The 19,604-nt window shown below is 38.4% G+C and overlaps 1 protein-coding gene across 1 annotated transcript in view; it reads right to left on the minus strand.

Annotated features, from left to right (window-relative positions):
- Positions 1 to 19,604, minus strand: part of GRID1 (glutamate ionotropic receptor delta type subunit 1) — a 907,710-nt gene that overhangs the window by 118,997 nt on the left and 769,109 nt on the right. Inside the window, exons 9-11 of the mRNA XM_069979187.1 lie at positions 10,797 to 10,898; positions 2,117 to 2,314; positions 508 to 832 (exon numbers count right to left, since the gene is read on the minus strand). Coding sequence (XP_069835288.1) covers positions 508 to 832; positions 2,117 to 2,314; positions 10,797 to 10,898 — 625 coding nt within the window. The remainder of the gene's footprint in view (positions 1 to 507; positions 833 to 2,116; positions 2,315 to 10,796; positions 10,899 to 19,604) is intronic.

Here is a 19,604-nt window from a genome sequence, read left to right on the forward strand (position 1 = left end):
TATTCTTGATTATATCAGCGATTGACTGCCGCTGACTCAAATAGGTAGCCTGGGCGATGTTGCCTACGACCCCTCCCGCTGTTCCCCGCTAAATGTCTGTGTGTGTAAAAGCACAGTCAGAAGGTGAAGAATGAGGAGAAGAAAGCACTGACCTGACAGGTTGGTGCTTACTTCTCCCTCATTTTCGTGCCGCGTAATATGGCCTTAACTCTGTAGTACATGGACTTATCTACTATTGTATGGTCCCATAAAGCTACCAATAGCATTCTTTAAGTAAATGGCAGTTTACATATTATTTAAGAGAAGAAAATACAAAACAACAACCAGGGTGCTACTTCAGCAAAGATTATCTCTATAAATATATACTGTAATAAATGCCTGTTATAATTCTGGGAGTTACAGAAAGATGATAGTTTGCTATTATCTATCATTAATTTCCCCTTTGAATATTTGTAACATAGAAGTTCTGACAGCAATAAGATTGTGGAACGTTATTATGAACCTTACCTTGCTGCACAAATGCCCCATATACAATCCATATGGCACTGTGCAGTGTGGAGGAAGTGGATGGACTTGCTTGAGCTGTACTTTGAGCTCTAACCGCCTGGATACGATTCAATACAAATATTAGAACGCCAACTACTGGTATAACTGCAGCAATGCAAGCCCAGACAGCAAAGTCAAAAGGTGCAAAGAGTGAGAAGATATTTATTCTTTCCTCTGGTTTTTTTATGAGAATTCCTACTGAGTAATCCAAGTAACGCTTGCTAAAGTCCACCACACTTTCCCTTTCAGGTGTTATCGTGATTGCTGATACAGCAATGTCGGCTCTCTGTGAAAACAATAACATTGATTAAAATTCATCACAAGAATCAATATGCAACATATTAAACTGAAGGGGATCAATTAATAACATAATTAAAGAAAAGCAATGAATGTATCTGTAAAGCTACATGTGTCTCTTGGACAAAATCAATCAAATTGATCAAAATATAATCTTAGCATAGCAAGCATTTTAAATTATGGAAAAAGTGTCAAAATTAATGAAATCACAATATGGAAATAGATTGTTAGGTTTTATGTAAAATGTGTCAAATTGAATTTTAATTAATTTACTTTGTAACGCAACTTGATTTGTTAATTTGTCACTATTTTCAAGATCTACATCGGGGTATGAGAATTTTTTTAAAAAAATTTAAAAGCATTTAAACCTTTAAAGGGATACTTTTTATATAATGCTGCCCTTATAATATAAAGTAGTGGTGGAGACGGCACTGCTGCAGTGGTGGTGCTCGTGGTAGGATGGAGTCCCAGACGTAATGTAGAAGAAAGTCCCGGCACTTCACCAATTCAAATATATGCTTATTTATTATGTGCAAAGCATCACACAGTACAGGAGGACGCGTTTCGGCATATTGCCTTCATCAGCTCAATCTTCATGAGCTGATGAAGGCAATATGCCGAAACGCATCCTCCTGCACTGTGTGATGCTTTGCACATAATAAATAAGCATATATTTGAATTGGTGAAGTGCCGGGACTTTCTTCTACATTACGCCCTTATAATATAAACATCTTATTCTTACCTCTACATGCATCCCTGTTGTCTGTCACCATTTCCAGGTTGAGATTGTCTCGGCAAGTGACAGCTCATTAAGCCAATAACTGGCCGTGGTGTTGTGCCTTCTCAGTAAAAGATTAGCTGAGCGGGCTGAGCATCCCTAAGAAGGAGGTAGCGGGCGACTCAGAGATGTAACAGGAAGACACAGGGGGAGTGTAGTGAGGTAAGAATAAGACCTTTATTATGTTTTATATATGGGCAGCACTATATAAAAAGTTTTTCATCCCAGTTTTCTAGCCTGCACAAAAATATTGTTGTGTGGTGTATGATGAATGATGCTGATCACTTATTGGTTAAATGAGATTAAGCTAAACTCTAACAACTTCTGAGAAAGGATTAAAATGGTAGCCAATGATTTACTAGCCTTGGAATACCCAGCAATTGGATCACCAAAAGAATGATTTATATATTTTGTATTTCCATTGTAGTTTTACTTTGCATTACAAAACATTTTTACACATTCATAACCTACTAGTAGAGGTTTAACTCTTATTACCTTATTTATGAGTTCTCCTATCATTCCATTCCAGGAGCCATTTGGAAGCATATGCCCATATTTTCCATCAGGGACTTGATAGATTTCATATTTAAAACCAAGATTTTGAGATAAGGCATCCAGCACATCTATTGAAAACCCTTTATATTTCTTCGGTTGACCAAGAATATTCTCTGCAACCATTACAAAAGGTTCCTCCTGAAAATACAGAAGCAAAGTACAGTTAACAAAAAAAACAACACTTATGTCAAGGTTATAGATTTAAGATGAGAGAACTTTTCAATATTTCGGTTTGGCAGGTTTGGCAAACTTTGCTGCAACGTTTCGGTTCCAAATCAAACCCTAAACAAATTACATCCAGAAAATGTGGACTGTGCACTGCTGACCATGAAAGGGTGCTCAGTGAAATGACAAGAAACGATACTACATCAACAACAAAGAAAAGACCTGTCATATATAGTCACTGCCATATCCAAATACATGAAAGAATATACGTATCTTTAACAATGAAAAAATGTAAAAAACAAAACACTAAGGTGCACAAAAGATTAAAAACATCTAAAAAAAACCACATAACAACCGGGGCCCCTTAGATGTAAACGGAATCACCCACCGAACACACTGACATATTCAATACAAGGGACCAGTGGACCCTGACCTGGACCCTTCTATAATTGGGTGATATTTGTGTCTTTTTTGCACCGTACCCCTGCTTGTTTTGCACAGCTATCAATAGCCTTATTAATAGCCACTTTTTTTTTTTTTTTTTAATTTCTTTTTATTTATTATATAATCTAGCATTGTAGCAGGGCAGTAGCTTGGACTTTGTGAGATGACAAGACAGGAGCTAAACAGTATCCTCCTCCACTCCAAGGCAGATAAAACAGGCGCAAGTCCAAGGGGTAATAGTGATATAAAATATAAAATTTATTAAAAGAATTATGCCAGCGACACAACGTGTTTTGAGACCGTCACCTATTTTACTTGCCTTGGAGTAGAGGAGGGTACTATTTGTCTTTAATCCCTGTGGGGACTGGCTGTGGTTCATTCACATGCTATCAGTAAGAGTTGTCCCTTACATCAGCACAACCTACTCAGGTAAGAGTTCTATGTGCTTTCTTTCACCACTTCAGCAGTGTCTGAATTATGCTATGGAGCGCTGTCTTATATTTTGTATGGAGCTACACAGCTTAAACTACTACCTCCAAACTATCCTCAATCCGTCCCTGATACCTAATAAATTCTCTCTAACCCTACCTCTTCGTTTCTCTACCTATCTCTCTCTAGCTATTGTAAGTGTCTGTGTTCAGTTCACTAAACTGGTAGATGAAGTGTCGGATCCTCGGGGTAGGCGGGGACCACAGGAGCCAGAACATGGCATGTCTCTCCTACTTGACAAAGGGGGAATTTATGCCTCGAAACGCATTGTTTATGAGACCATTAAAATTCATCGTTTTACTTCATTAAACCTGAAGCCATGAAGCGCCGTAATTCTGGCTCCTGTGGTCCCCGCCTACCCCGAGGATCCGACACTTCATCTACCATTCTCCATTCCCTGATCTCCTGGCTTGGGATCTCGGCATCTACCCTTGGAGCCTGGCTGCTACGGCTACTACCTCTCTCTTCACTGATGCATACAGTGCATACAGGTGTTGTGTTCTTAGCACAACACCATCAGGTGAGCAGTTTTATTATCAGCTTGTTCGACCTACAATCTGTTGCTTACGTTATCACCCTATGGCGCCCTTTCCACCTTTTTAGCCCTACTCAGTTCACTAAACTGGATGTCTGTTGGTGCGCTTCAATATTTATAGTGAAGTAGAAAATGGGATGTCAAAGTGGGATGGATTGTCCACCATCTTGGATCGGGTTATAACAAACTTTATAGAAAGTTTTTGCAAAGTTTATAACAAATCTGCCTTCGGGAAGTTCTGTTGGCTCTTCTCTATTATCTATCTCATACAATTGCCAAATAAAAAAACAAGATTTTTTTTTTATTTCAGCTTTGTTATAAAAGATTATTGTCATGCCTGTTCACAATAAATCACCCAAACTATTTTGCCTCTATAATTAGCTTAATCCTGCCTACCTTTATGGATTGAATTTATTGCTGTTACCCATGGCATTGTCTTGTTTTTAAAATCCAAAGTTTCTTATTGAAATTTTTTTGAATAACACATACAAAGTAGGTACAGCAACGTGTGGACAGCAGTACTAGTTACAGATATCTCCAACCATGTAGTCAGAAAACTCTTCATAGGAGGAGTTGCAAGTTACAGGGAAAATGTTTTGGGTAGAAATACCATCTGTTTAGTTTTTTAAGCATTGCTTCCTGGTGACTTACACTTTTGATCCTTTAAAGACCAAGCCCAAAATGACCCAGTGCAAATTTTAATTTTAGCGTTTTCGTTTTTAATTCCTCCCCTCCTAAGAGCTCTTGCACTTTCATTTTTCTATCTACAGAGCCATGTAAGAGCTTGTTTTTTTTTTTTCAGGAATAGGTCTACTTTGTAATGGCTTCTTTCATGAAATCCCTTTTTTCCTGTTGCTTTTTTCTTATAACGACTTTAGTTTTTCACCTACGGGGCTGCACGGTGTGTCAATTTTTGCGCCATAATCTCTCCTTTTTTGTTATTATCATATTCATGTAGATTGGATGTTTTGATCACTTTTTATTTTTTTTAAAAGATGTAACAAAAAATTTCCCCCTCTTTTTGTTTATGCCATTATATTAGATTATATTAGACAATTAAGCACTATACAGTATATAATACGTTTATTTATTTATTTAACTAATTATTTGTATATGTTTTATTTATATAATGGGAAAAGGGGGGGTGATTTTAATCTACACGTAAATGCCGATCGCGAGGTTTGAGATGATTACAGCATTTTAGGGATTAATGACAGGCTGCAGCATGATTGGTGCATCCTGTCTTTAACTTTGAGGGCCCAGCTGCTGACTGCAGCTGGCCCCCACCTGCTATGAAGTGCGCTCCACTCATAGCGCACTTCATAGCATCATGACGTAACAATACATCCAGGGTCGTCTGGTGACAGACATCCATGACGTACATGTATATCATGGGTCGTCTAGGGGTTGTTTTGTTTATGATTTCCAATGCTGATCTCCAGTGGGTAGCTGGGACTACAATTTTGTAAAAGCAGATGGTTCGAGAAATGTAAGCTTATCATGTAGTAGGTTATAGAAAAGAGAGATACCTCGTAGTGATCCCGTTGTGTTGGTTAGTAAATTTAGAGGTTAGTAATTCATGTGGACATTATCCAGAGGGTGTTTTTAGAGAAGACTCCATACTTTCAGAAAGTTATAAAAGTCTCTGGGTGGGACTGGACTGGGAAAGGAGAACTGGAGAGAAAATTAGTTATCATAAAGAAGTGTAAGCGAGAAAATACCTTTGGTTTTCCAATGAGCCAATCTTAAGTAAAAAATAAAGTATTCCAATAGGTGAAGGGGAATAAAGTCCAATGATCATTTACAGTTTGTTGTCAAGGACTTGAAAACCTGGTCCTAGGCTAAGTTGGAGGCTTTTGTTGTGAGAAGAGTAGGTCGGGAACAAGGTAAACCCCCTAGCTTTATAAGCAGTCTATTCCTAAGAGAGGGAATACTATCCACGTCCATTTCAATGTTTACCCATGTTTTGTGTTCTGCAGCTTGCCACCAATACTTTTAGGGGGTGTAACAGAGATGCACTGGATGCACGGCAGACCAACTCCACTTCTTCTCCTATTATGTTTCATTTGTTTCTTTGCAGTGGCTTTAGAGAAAAATACTTGGGGGATGGGAATAGGAATCATACTAAAGAGATAGAGGAGTCTGGGGAGAACAACAAAACACAACAATCACTGACCTCAGAAAAAAAAAATCCAAAATAGAGTACTCAATCAAGATTTTCCATTGATACATTTCCCCCAGAAAAAATTTAATATGCAAAAACAGGGTCTACGGGCCTTCAGTTGTGAGTCTCAAAACATAGGAATAGACAGACATCCCTCCTGGGAAAAAAAATCCATTGCCAAGGGGTGCCCCCCAGTGGGGAGAACATTAAACCACCCTTATATGTAGTCCCTTACAGTGTCACTGTTGTTATAGCTATCACAATCTAATTCAACAATATATGTAAAATAAAGCAAGTTTGCAATATATTATTATTATTATTATTATTATTATTATTATTATTATTATTATTATTATTATCATGCTGTAAAACAAAGCTAGTCCAGTCTCCTGAAGGCAGCTTTTTAGTCTTTTTTTTTTAATGGTAGGAAGGAATGGCAATAAGCAATGTACAAGAATTTCAACAAAGATTTTGACATCCCCGTTTATTAATGAGATGGGTTTGTAGTTGTGGGAAAGATCTGCTGAGCACAGTAGCTATAAACACAATTTGGAGTTGGGGAAGCAAATGGGGAATAAATCTTTTATAATATGCCTTAGTAAGATCATCTGGTCCCGGGGCTTTGTGGACCGGCATGGATTTAATGGTATTTAAAATTTTGTCGGTGGTGATATCCAAATTGAGGAAGCTTAGAACTAGAGATGATCGAACATCGGAAAATCTTAGGTTCTATTGAACTCAAACCTTGTTGAACCTTCTGCATTTGATTCCAGATGCCTACCCGTAATAGGTAATAGGCTGAATCTCGGAATTCTAGGTGGTACCTGGGCTGTCTCCTCCTTCCTCACAGACCAAGAAGGTATCGGGAATCAGATGCTAAAGGTTCAACAAGGTTCGAGTTCGATAGAACCTAAGATTTTCTGTTCAATCATCTCTACTTAGAACAGGAGTTTCTCTTTTATGCAGCCACCTCCACACCATAATGTTGAAGCACTGGAACACTTTAAGTGACGCCTTCTCTAAAATTGAGGAATAACCCCCCCCCCACACACACACACACACACACACACACACACATTTGCACAGTTCCTTTGGGAAGGGAGAAAAAAAAAAAATGCTTCTTGATCTATGCAACAAACTAATCTTACTTTGAAGATGCTTTAATTGTTCGCAGGTACACAGTTCTATTACCCACATTCTGGAACAACATTTAATGTAACACCAGAAATGTTGTTTACTTTAAAGTGTCCATGTTGACACAGCAAATTTTTCGCAGACTATTAAAAATTAAAAAAAAAAAAAAAAAAAAAAAAAAATTGCTGGGCAGGCTGGAGGAAAAGGCAAATGGAAAAGGACACCAAAGGAGCGTGGACAGGTAAGTTGTGCCCCAATACTGCATTAACCCTTTAAGGAGCCAGTTTTCATTTTTGCGCTTTCGTTTTTTCCTCCTCATGTTTAAAAGGCCACTGCGCTTACATTTTTACCCCTACAGACCCACACGAGCCCTAATTTTTTGCGACACCAACTATACTTTGCAAATACAGACTTAATTTTTCTAGAAAATATGCTGAAAAACAAAAAATAAATATTTGTGCAGTAAAATTTGAAAAAAATGTGCAAATCCTTTTATTTTGAGGGGTTTTAGATTTACGCCATTTGCCCTATGGTAAAACTGACATGTTATCTATTTTCCTTACGTCAGTACAATTACAACAATATGTAACTTGTATAACTTTTATATTATTTGATGGCTTTTAAAATTTTTTAACCTTTTAAAGAAAACTAAATGTGTTTAAGATTGCTCTATTCTCATCCTTATAACGCTTTTATTGTTTGATCTATGGGGCTTTTGCTAAGCTGTCAGCTTTGACAGCCGCATTTAAATAGTTAATTAGCCGGCCGCGGTGATCGGCCGTGGCGGCTAATACCCGTGGTCCCTGGCTACACAATTCACCTGGGTACCGCGGGCTGCAGAGAGGGCTCACGGCGAGAGCCCTCTCTGATCCCCCTTAATAACTGCATGACGGGTATACCTTTCATGCGTTGTTAAGGGGTTAAAGAGCAAAATGATGATTTTACATCATTTTAGAAAGCAAGAGCCGATCTGCTAGATTGGCGCTCATTTACTCAGCCTATTAGACAGCTTGATTATCATGCATTAAGGGCTGAACAGACATAGCAATGTTCTTGCAGCCCTTGCTGTATATATTAGATAATAAACTGTATATGTTACCTGTCTACAGTCCCCGATGTCTTCCTCGTTTCTCCCTGCAGCTGCTGGTTCAACTTCAAAGCTGGTTTCTGGAGTGACAGGCTGCTCAGCCAATTACTGGCAGCAACGTTTCCATCCCTGTAAGTGATTGGCTGAGCAGCCCAACACTTCAGAGACTGCTCTGTAGTTGCACTGATGCCTGCTGAGAGTGAGGAGAACCCGGGAAGACCCTGGGGAGAGATGAAAGTTAACGTACACTGTTTAATATTTTCTTTACAGATTCATCAGCTGTTGGCTGTGCATTGTTATATGCGAGGTTGGTGACCAATTATTTTTGGTCTGGACCAAAACAGATGATTTAGCCTATGGTCATTGTCATCGACTGATCTTTGTCTTTATTACACAGAGTAAAAATCTCCCGAATTGGCTTAATTCGTCAGATTATAACTCCGTGCAACAGGGCTCTTACTGTGGTTTGTTACGGTCTGGTCCACGTAAAATTTGGTAAACCAAAAAGTTTATAAACCATAAAGGTTTATAAACTTACTATACATTATACTCCACACACATACTGATTGCTATACTATATAGTAAGTTATAATTTCACATATTCAGTTTAAAAAAATATATATATATATATATATATATATTTTTTTTTTTTTTCATTTGTTTTACATGTTATTCAGAAAAAAAAAAATCACTATTTTTGGGGTGTGCAATCAATTGTTTGTATTTAAATGATTTCTTAGGGGAAATCATTGCTTTGATTTAAGAGTGATTTGGATTACAAGCATTGAAAATGCAGCAGTTGTGTATGTGTGGTTATATTGTACTATCATGAAGAGTGTTAAAGTGGACCTGTTATTTAAATAAACTTTGACCCCTTCACCAATCAAAACTGTTGAGATGTTGCTAGTACGTAAAATGTTTTTGAGAAATGTCAATTCAGGTTTTAATGCTTTTTTTTAGCTAAAAAAACTGCATCAAACGCAGTGGTATTTTTACAAACATGCTGTTTGTAAATATACTCCCAGGATGCCTAAACATATGCCATATTGATTGCGTCTTTGTGCAGCTTTTGAAGGAAAAGCTAGGAACGGAAGTAAGAGGAGGAAAGTAGAATTTTTCGTCTTCTTTTTAGGATGCATTCCTGACATTGGCTTTATAAGCTGTGTAAAGAAAAACTATCAATACTGCACCTGTGAAAGCACCTTCAGATGTATTTTTTAATGTCAAAGATGTAATTGTCTGGTAATTAGAAATCAAAGAGGATGTACCACATACATCGGGGTCATCATTCTTTAAAGATTTCTTTTCTTCATGAAAAGGAAGATAATTGTGGATTGATTTACAACACAGTGAATTCAGCTTTATAAGATTTTCTACTACGTGTCTCCACTGTGGATATGTGGACGTAATAGAACTGTAAAGCCGGGGAATTTGATCCAACAAGAATTGGTAATGTTGGACTAGGTAAACGCGGTGAGTTAACAAAAATAGGTCAATAGGACTAAGCTCTTTTTCGCCTTAGGGCCTATCTATTCAGCCCAAGCTTAAAATAAATTCATTTTATCATGTCCACAATCTTGTCTCCCACAGATCAAGCATTCTTACAAAAACATGTATTTTCCCTTTTCTTAGCATTATCTAGAAAGTATCGAAAATGAAAAAGAGTTTTCTTACTTTCTATTTAATATATTCTATATTCTTGCAATAAAATGTAATTAGTACTCTTACCATACTTAAAAGTAACACTATGGGGGGTGATTTATCAAACATGGTGTAAAGTAGAAAAGTCTTAGTTGCCCCCAGCAACCAATCAGATTCCACCTTTCATTTTCCAAAGAGTCTGTGAGGAATGTAAAGGGGAATCTGATTGGTTGCTAGGGGCAACTAAGCCAATTCTACTTTACACCAGTTTAATAAATCTCCCCTTTTGTTCCCATTGTGTAATTCTTTCCAAATGACGACAGTCTATTAATAATGACGGCAGCAAATAATATTCATGACCATTATTTGCATCCATCATTATTAATAAACTGATGTAATTTCGTTATAAAATCTTTTTGTGGGAACATAGCCTAAACATGCCATAAAGTGCTCTGGTAACTATTATTATTGAACGAGCATGCTCGGTCGAGTACAGTGCTTGATTGAGTATTGGGGTGCCCAATCAAGCTCAATGCTCGACCAATCACCTTGTGGTGCTTGCGTAAGGGTGGCCATACACCTTCAATAATTGATGGCTGTTAGGCAAAATAACAGCCGTTATTTGATAATGACAGCCGTAAATAATTTTTATAAACATTATGGTTGGGTACTATTGAAAAATATTGACCAATATTTTGCATAAAAGAATGATGTGTAAACATAATTTACTTTATAAAGGCTATATTTCTATTGTTTACATGTATATCTTATTGTAATCTAATGGGAAGTTGTGCTATAATGGGAGTTATATGTATTTTATGGAAATTATAAATTATATATACAGTCTGTTGGGTCACGGTTATTTATGGGGATAGTGATGTAGCTAAAATAAAAGCTTATATATTATTAAATGTATAAGTGAAAAGTCACATTTAGATGTTTTACATTTTCACAGGCATACCAAGATAGTGACTACTTTCAGCGTCAATCCTTGCAGGTCATTGTCAAGTCGTTTTTCTTGCAAGCTTCCATTAAGGCCTCTTAAGGAATCCCAGGTTGCCAGCTAAAACAATAGCAAAAGACAATTTAAAATATCATTACAAAGTTAACAAATAAAAAAAAATAATGCACATTTATTTTATTTTTTTTTAAACCTTAACCCCTTCCCTCTCGGGCCACTTTAAATTTTTTCACTTACTTTGCAATGACAGACTATGCTGCGAAACAAAAAAAAGTATTTGTACAGTGAAATTGAAAAAAATAAAAATAAATAAATATATATAAAATATATAATCTGTACTTTCTATTATCAGTTTGCTTGCGTATATAGGACTTTTTGACCACTTTTTATATTTTTTTTTCTGGATTTGATATGCCAAAAATGCACAATTTCTCAATTCCGCACATATCAAATATGTTTTGGCTGAGCTTGACACCGGGGAGCTGTGAGCGAGAGCGCGAACAGGTAATGTATTAGCCTGGCAGAGGCTACATTCGCAGTTGAATTAAAATTAGCTGCGAGAATGTAGATTCATAGGAAATGACAGGACACAGCATGGCAGCAAATTTCACTGCGGAACTTGCAGTGTAAAATCCACTGCGATGCGGTATGTGAGAAACTGGCCTAAGGCTTTGTTCCCACATTGTAAAAATAAGGGAAAATAACGGCCCATGATCATAAACGTTAATAACAGCTATTGTTTTGCAACAACAGCCATTATTTGCATTTATTTTTATATTGTGAGAACATAGCCTTAGGCTATATTCCCACATCAGGAAAATAATGGCCGTCTATCTGGATTGCTGTCATTTTAGTGCCAAAAGAAAGCTGAAAATAATGATCATGGTTATTATTAGCAGCCACCATTTTCCCATTGTGGAAACAGCCTTGGCTAAGCATGAGGGGCAGCAGGTTCAGCCATTTTTAGCATAAGGTGTATAGGCACCTTTATATTTACATAACAGGGCTGTGTCACACCTAGCTATAGGTTCATTAATTGTTTCATTCAAATGTAGTCATAGCCTCTTAATAGCCACCTCACTTGGGATCAAGGGCATAGCTAGGATTCACAGGGCCCCATAGCAAAAATTTGTAAGGGGTCCCCCTCCCCTACACACAACACAAAAAACTGCGCAGTGAAGCAGAGATCTCTGTCTTCTGCTTGTTAACCATTTTTTGTGCAGCATGTAAGTAAACATTTGGTCACTTACACACTGCAGTACACAAGGGGTTAAGCAGGAGGACACACGCTCCTACCTTCACCCCGGGGTCCCCCTCCTGCACGGGCCCCATAGCAACTGCCTACCCTGCCTCTATAACAGCTACGCCATTGCTTGTGATACACTTGAGCTGTATTAAAAAAATACAAATACAGACAGGCTGTGCATTTGGCCAAATATTAGTCATATGGGGCCTCATATAGCTGAAAGTAAAGTACATTCAACTTGTGTAAGAAATTGCATGCAGGAGACGTCTGGAGCACAAACAGCTAAGCTTATAATTGGCACTGTACATACAAAGTATTTCCAAGATACTGTAAAGTTTTCAGTTTTGGCTTGAGGAACAGGAACTTCATGATAGCCAGAGAAGTACAGATTTTCCCACATGATTAACAATATAAATTATTTCAGGCAGTTAAAATATATCCAATTGTGGTCAGGTCGGCTACTGAGCAACAGTTATCTTTTATAGTTTTGGGCGTTATTATTAGAGACGGATATCATTTTTACATATTCTTCTGTAAAAGCAATGCTGATCTAAGAGACTATCTTTATATACTAAAGAGCATGCAATAATTTTTCAGTATAACATCTAAGAAAAGTCATTGGGAATTTTGGATGTGTGAATAACTAAAGAAGAGTTGGTGGATGTATGTTCATAACTTTTGTTGACCAAGTATGCTCAGTTGAGCATAGCACTCTATTAAGCATCATGGTGCTCAACCGAGCTCAGTTCTTGACCAAGCACCGCAAGGTATTTGGGGGGTATTTTAAAATTCACGCTATTGTACTGACACAGTGTCAGTGCAATAGTGTGAATATTTTAACATTTTTGGAGATCCTCCATCTTTCATTTTGATGCCAGGAGCTCTAAAACTGTTTAAGGGTATAACATAGTAAAAAACAATAAAGCAGCAATACCTAACTGTTCACATTCCTGCTGAAGCCCACCAGCTCAGGTCCTCCTCTCAGTGACAGCCCCCTCAGCCAGTCACTGGTTGCAGAGATTGGCTTAACAGACTTTCAGTGAATGAAAGACCAGTGCTGGCAACAGAGGACAGGAGTAGCGTAAATAGGTAAGTATGACAACCTATTGCATTTTTTCATTCAATTTTTCATCCCTTGAAGGGATGTTTAAAAGAAATATACAAAAATTAGAAAGAAAATTTATGATAGGTTTCTGCAAGATACTTTACAACTCAGGATCTTGGCATAAGGAAGCCAGCAATTTCAGGCATACCACGGTGTCTAATGCAGCGTCTTGCAGAAACTTTTTTTTTTTTCTTCATTTTAATTGTTGTATATTTCATTTATACATTTCCCTCAAGGGACGAAACATATAATAATAATAATAATAATAATAATAATAATACAAATAAACTAACAATTTAAAGGGGTAGTTAATAAAAAAATGTTTCCCTTCAAATCAACTGGTGACAAAAAATGCCAGAAATGTGTAGTTTGCTTCTATTAAAAAATCTCCTCTAGTACTTATCAGCTGCCATATGTCCTGCAGGGTGTGGTATTCTTTTCATTCTGGAGAGCAGGACAAAGGTAGAAGCAGAGAACACTATGTGATACTGAAGAGAATACCCACTTACTGTAGGACATAAAGCAGTTGATAAGTACTTGAAGATGTGACATTTTGTTAATAGAAGTATATTACAAATCTCTGGCACTTTCTAGTATCAGTTGATTTGAAAGAAAAAATATTTTATTGAACTTCCCCTTTAATAGGTAAACCATGCACCCTCTACTCTGCCGCGCAGGGGGCATCTGGTTAAATGGTCTTCCATTGATTTCAATAGGGCTTAATACTTGAAAAGCATTTAACTGCTTGCTTAAAACTAATCTCAACCTAATGATGTCATAAGAGAAGAAACATTTTCTAACATTACACTTACTGTAGTTGATTTAGGTGTGGGAAATCACCATACATTGTTAGTTATTTAAGGACTTTTGCATTGGAGAAGATAAATACAAAAGAAATACCATTTCAAATGTGCTTTATTTCTTCCTGCCATTTAAATGGCAACTGAAAAAATACTAAATGATGACCTGATCCCTATATCATTTTTCTGAAACCCCTCTGACTGAAATAATATAGCTGTCACATCTTTATCTTTTATGGACTAAAAATGCACCGTCCTAACTGCAAACAGAATATTTTATAAATCCTCCCATTTCTTGCACAAAGACAGACGATGCAGAGCAAAACAGTCCATCAAAAAGGAAACAGTAACGTCAAGATAATTTTATGGTTTTCTGTATTTCAATTCAACCGTAAATTCACAGCGCTTCTTTCAATGCAGAGAAGGGAATATCTTCCATTGATCAGAAATAAAGGCACCTTACAAGTGCAAAGAGGCAGAGAGATATGAAATAATAAAATACTTGAAAGCTCTCATCTAAATCTCATTGTTCCAGATGAATTTCTTAAGAGTGGGAAGCTTAGGCTGCCAATTGATTGCTAGGATGCAATTTGATTGTTTACTATAGGTTATCTTTCGACTTTTGGTTTCTTTTGTACGTTACCTCTCTAATAACTTATTTCGAGCACTGGTAAGCATGGTGTGCTATCGTACTTTGATAAGGCAGCTAAAAATTTACTTTGTTAGAAAAAAGTATTACCCCCACTGTTCCATAACAGTCCAAGGTAGGTATGGGTGTTATGGCTTTTCAATTTCTTAATATCAAATGGCTGAATGTCTGAACAGCTGCTTGTAGAAATGTTTCACAAGTCATTGGTTTAGGAAAAAAGTATTTGCTAGGAATTTTACAGAGTGGTTTGAGTTATTAAATCTTTAGACTTTATAAAAGTACTTAAAAAAGAAGCTTTGGATTTCACTTCAATTTTGCCACGTAAATATTGTATGCAGGATATAAAACAGTATGGGGTGAGAAAAAAAAAGTTGTCACTAATAAAGTAATAATGTGATACATAAGGCTATGTTCACATATAGTATTTTGGTCAATATTTTTTAAGCAAAACCAGGAGTGGGTTGAAAACAGAAACTGTGAAAATCTTTTCATTATAATTTGTCAGTTCGCCTCTGTCTCTGTCACTCCTGATTTTGACTACAAAAACTGACCAAAATACTAACAGAAATACAGACCAAAATACTATTTGTAAAAGAGTCCCTGTCGTTAAATATTTTTTTTTGCAGAAATCAATAGCCCAGGAGATTTTAAGAAACTTTGTAATTGGGTTTATTAGGCAAATATGCCATTATCTGCATTTAAAAAGCTTTTCCCAGGTCCCCCCTCCTCTCCTTTCTGTCATCCACTGCTCAGAATCAGGAAATCTCAACTGTTTTACATCAGTCGGATCCTGTCTGTGCTATGGAGAGGGGAGAAGGGAGGAGGGAGATTAGTCGGCAGCAGAGAGCAGAGAACAAAGGATTACACCACAGGGAGCAGCTTAAAGCCCCTATTCAGAGGTCAGAGAGGTCAGCGCTGAGGTCAGAGGAGAGAGCCTGGTGATGTAGCTGTAAATTAACTCTTTGTTGTCCTGTTTTGGTGCCTCATCTCTCCTGTCTCCATAGAGAACAATTAAGACAGTGGGGAAGAGCTTTAAACTGCTTTGTCATGATAAAAATGAATTTTTTGGCTAGTAAACCTAACTACAGTTTCTACTAAGTTTCTAATATTGCCTGTACTATTGATCTCTGCAAAAAAAAATAAAAAATTAATGACAGTGACACTTTAAAGTCTTTGGAAAAACAACCATGGTAGCAGAGATCACTGTGTCAGGCAATGTTCACACACAGTACTTAAGTCAATGTTTTGGTCAGTATTTGTAGCCAAAACCAGGAGTGGAACTGACAGAGAAAAACTATAATGGAATTATTCCCACAGTTTCTGTGTCTTCAACCCACTCCTTATTTTTGTTGGAAAAAAAAATACTGACCAAAATACTGAGGGAAAAACTGCGTGTGAGCTTAGCTTTAGACTGGAATGTATGCACAACTTTCTACAAAGCATACAGTTGCTAATAACTACCGGAAGATTTGATTTAAAAAAAAAATTCTTAAACCAGTAGCAATACAAATTCCCCCATTTATTTTTGTACTAAACATGTGTCATGTCCCTGTGACATATCAACAGTTTTCAAACATGATGATACATAAACTGTGAGCCTTTTTGTGTGCTGCATCATTGAAAAATAAATAGAAATATTTGTCATGTGAAGATACAGTGAGTGTTCACTCACCCGAGGTATGCATGTTGTGATGAGGTATGCATGAGGTAAAACCAAGCAAGCATGAATTGACCAATGGCTGCTTGATGATGTTGATGTTCATAAACTTAGGGTCAATTTACACAGAAAGATTATCTGACAGATTATCTGCCAAAAGCCAAAGCCAGGAACAGATTATAAACAGAGATCAGGTCATTAACTCCTTTCCTCCACAGGACGTTCCGGCATATCCTGCAAGGAGGTGTGGAGGTTCAGAGAGGGGCCGTGCCGGGTCTCGGCTGCTTACTGAAGCTATTAGCTGGTGCCGCTGATCGGCCACGCCTGCTAATTAGGAAAGTTAGATGCAGCTGTCAAACATGACAGCTGCCTCTAACTAATAGTAAACGTAGGAGAAAGCACGGGATTTTTTTATTCACATCAGACGTAACGTTTCGGCTGGTACTTCAGCCTTTCTCAAGCGTGAAGCTGAAGTACCAGCCGAAACGTTGCGTCTGATGTGAATAAAAAAATCATGTTTTTTCACAAGAAGTGCTGTCTCCTACGTTTACTATTGGATTAAAGCCGAACGGAAGGGTCCTGTGCGGTGAGACGTGCACTCCATCTAAACATTCTTGATTTTTTTTCCAGTGCTGTCCCAGTTTGATTTTTTATAAGCTGCCTCTACATAGTAACATAGTAACATAGTAAATAAGGTTGAAAGAAGACAAGAGTCCATCAGGTTCAACCTAGGGAAATCCTACTGTGTTGATCCAGGGAAGGCAAAAACCCCCATGGGGCAGACAACAATTGCCCCATCACAGGGAGAAAACTCCCTCCCGCCTCTAACTGTCTTCTGTCCCCCTCTCCCTGGTGTCTAGTGGCCGGATCCCGCCCCCTGTGATGCGATCGCGGAGGGGAGATCCGGTGTAGTGAGCCGGCCGGGGCTCAGCGTCAGAATGACGCTGATCTCGGCTCGGCAATCTATTTAGATGGTCTGCAGCAGACCACTTAATAATAGACCTGTAATAAAGCACCGATCTGATGGATCTTAGCTCTATTACAGTGCTTCTCAATTTCAATCCTCAGGCCTCACAAACAGGTCATGTTTTCAGGATATCCCATACAAAGAACACCTGTGATAATATCTGATGCACGTATGCAAGTATAATTGTATCACCTGTGAAATACTAAGGAAATCCTCAAAATATGACCTGTTGGTGAGGCCTGAGGATTGAAATAGAGAAGCACTGCTCTATTATATAAACAGCATTGATCTCATTAATTACTGTTAGTGGGGGGAAAAAAAAATGTTTTTTATAATAAAAAATTCCTTACCCTAATAAAAGTTTAAATCACCACCCTTTCCCATTTTAAAAATAAATAAACAAACATATTTGACATCGCCGGGTGCGTAATCGCCCGAAATATTAAATTATCACATTACTGATCCCACACGGTAAACGGCGTATGCGCAAAAAAATCCCAAAGTGCAAAATTGTGCATTTTTGGTCGAATCAAATTCAGAAAAATTGTGATAAAAGCGATCAAAACGTTGCATGTGCGCAGTCAAGGTACCGATAGAAAGTAAACATCATGGCACAAAAAAATTACACTTCACACAGCCCCATAGACCCAAGGATAAAAGCGTTATAAGCAATTTTAAAGAACATTTAGTTTTTTTGAAAGGTTTTGATTTTTTTTTATTGGTGCCTGGCGTAAACACAAAACCACCCCAAATAAAAACGAATTTCGTTTTATTTTCAATTTCACTGTGCATATAATTTATTTCTGGTTTCGCAATATATTTTATGCAAAAATTAAGCCTGTCATTGCAAAGTACAATTAGTTGCAAAAAAAATAAGGGCTCATGTGGGTCTGTAGGTGAAAAAATGCAAGTGCTGTGGCCTTTTAAACCCGAGGAGGAAAAAATGAAAATATGTCCAGGAGGGAAGGGGTTAAGGAAAGACTGAGCTTTCACCTCTTTTGAAATACATTCCTGGCTTTGGCTTAAAATTTTTGGCAGATAATCTGCCAGATAATTTGTGTAAATGGACCCTTATTGCTCCCTGGAGGTTGCCATGATTTGACCCACTCTTGATGATCTTCTGAGGGGATAATGGGCCAGATGTAGAACACTGATTAACCCCTTAACGACATCGGGCGTAAATTTCACGGCGATCGGGTCGGTGGCACGGCGATCAGAGTCCCCCAAAATAGTAAATACCTGCTCTGGACCCCTCAGCTAGGTAGCTGAGGGGTCCAGAGCAGGTATTTGTACATTACTCACCTGTCCCGGGGTCCTGATCGGCGTCTTCCGGGTTTGCGGCGTCCTCCGTCTTCTCATTCGGTCTTCGGCTCTTTCCGGCGGTCCCTATCATCTTTTTTCGGCTATTTTCGGCTCCAGCCTCGTCTTTTTCCGGATTTTGCGCTCTGCTGCCCCCTAGCGGCTGATTTGTGTAATACACTTATCAGCAGCTACAGGGATGTTCAGAATGTAGAAAAAGTATTTTTTTTCCCAATTTTTTTTTTCTATTTTCCACACCCTATCGCCGCTGAGTGTTGATCAGCATTGCACGAAAGTGCGCTGCTAATCAGCAACTCCTCCTTTTTGGCGTAGGGTGTTTTTTTCCTATATCCTACTGCCACGGTCTGCTGATAAGTGCGGCATTTAACAGCAACGCCTTTGTTGGCCCCATATACCAATCCCCGTATAAAGATGATGTTTTCGGCGTCAGAGGGATACGTTATTATTGCCTCCGACACCGAAACAGCCAGTGAGGATGAATGGGGGGATCCTTCTTTCCTCCATTCATCCTCATCATCCTCATCATCCAGTGACATGTCTGGGGGGAAGCGTAGCGTACGCTGCCCCCCAGACACGTCTTTTCTGCCAGTACCGTCCCAATAAGAGATGACGGTATGGCGTGAAATTCTACAAACTCTGTGAGCGTACCTCTAGGTACTCTTACAGATTTAGGGTACGTGCACACTGCAGAATGGCGAAGGATAACCCTTGGTACATTCCGCAGCTGGGACCCACCGGCGGACTGATGCGGGCGCGTCTCCACCCGTGTCATAGACTCCATTCTATGCACAGGCGGATTCCATCGTCCATCCAAAGAATGAATACGTTGGACGGAGAGCGGAATCCACCCGTGCATAGAATGGAGTCTATGACACGTGTGGAGATGTGTGCCTGCATCACTTCGCCGGCGGGTGCCAACTGCGGAATGCGGAATGCACGTACCCTTAGAGTGTATGAAGGAAGGGACACCCGAATCCAGCCCCCAGATGCCCCCTCCCCCCCATCCTCGGAACAAGTGGGAAGATCGCCCGGGAACTGATCTTCCCACTGCTGGATAAAGGTTA

Source organism: Dendropsophus ebraccatus, chromosome 8 (genome assembly GCF_027789765.1).
Source record: "Dendropsophus ebraccatus isolate aDenEbr1 chromosome 8, aDenEbr1.pat, whole genome shotgun sequence".
In the NCBI taxonomy this organism is placed as follows: domain Eukaryota; kingdom Metazoa; phylum Chordata; class Amphibia; order Anura; family Hylidae; genus Dendropsophus; species Dendropsophus ebraccatus.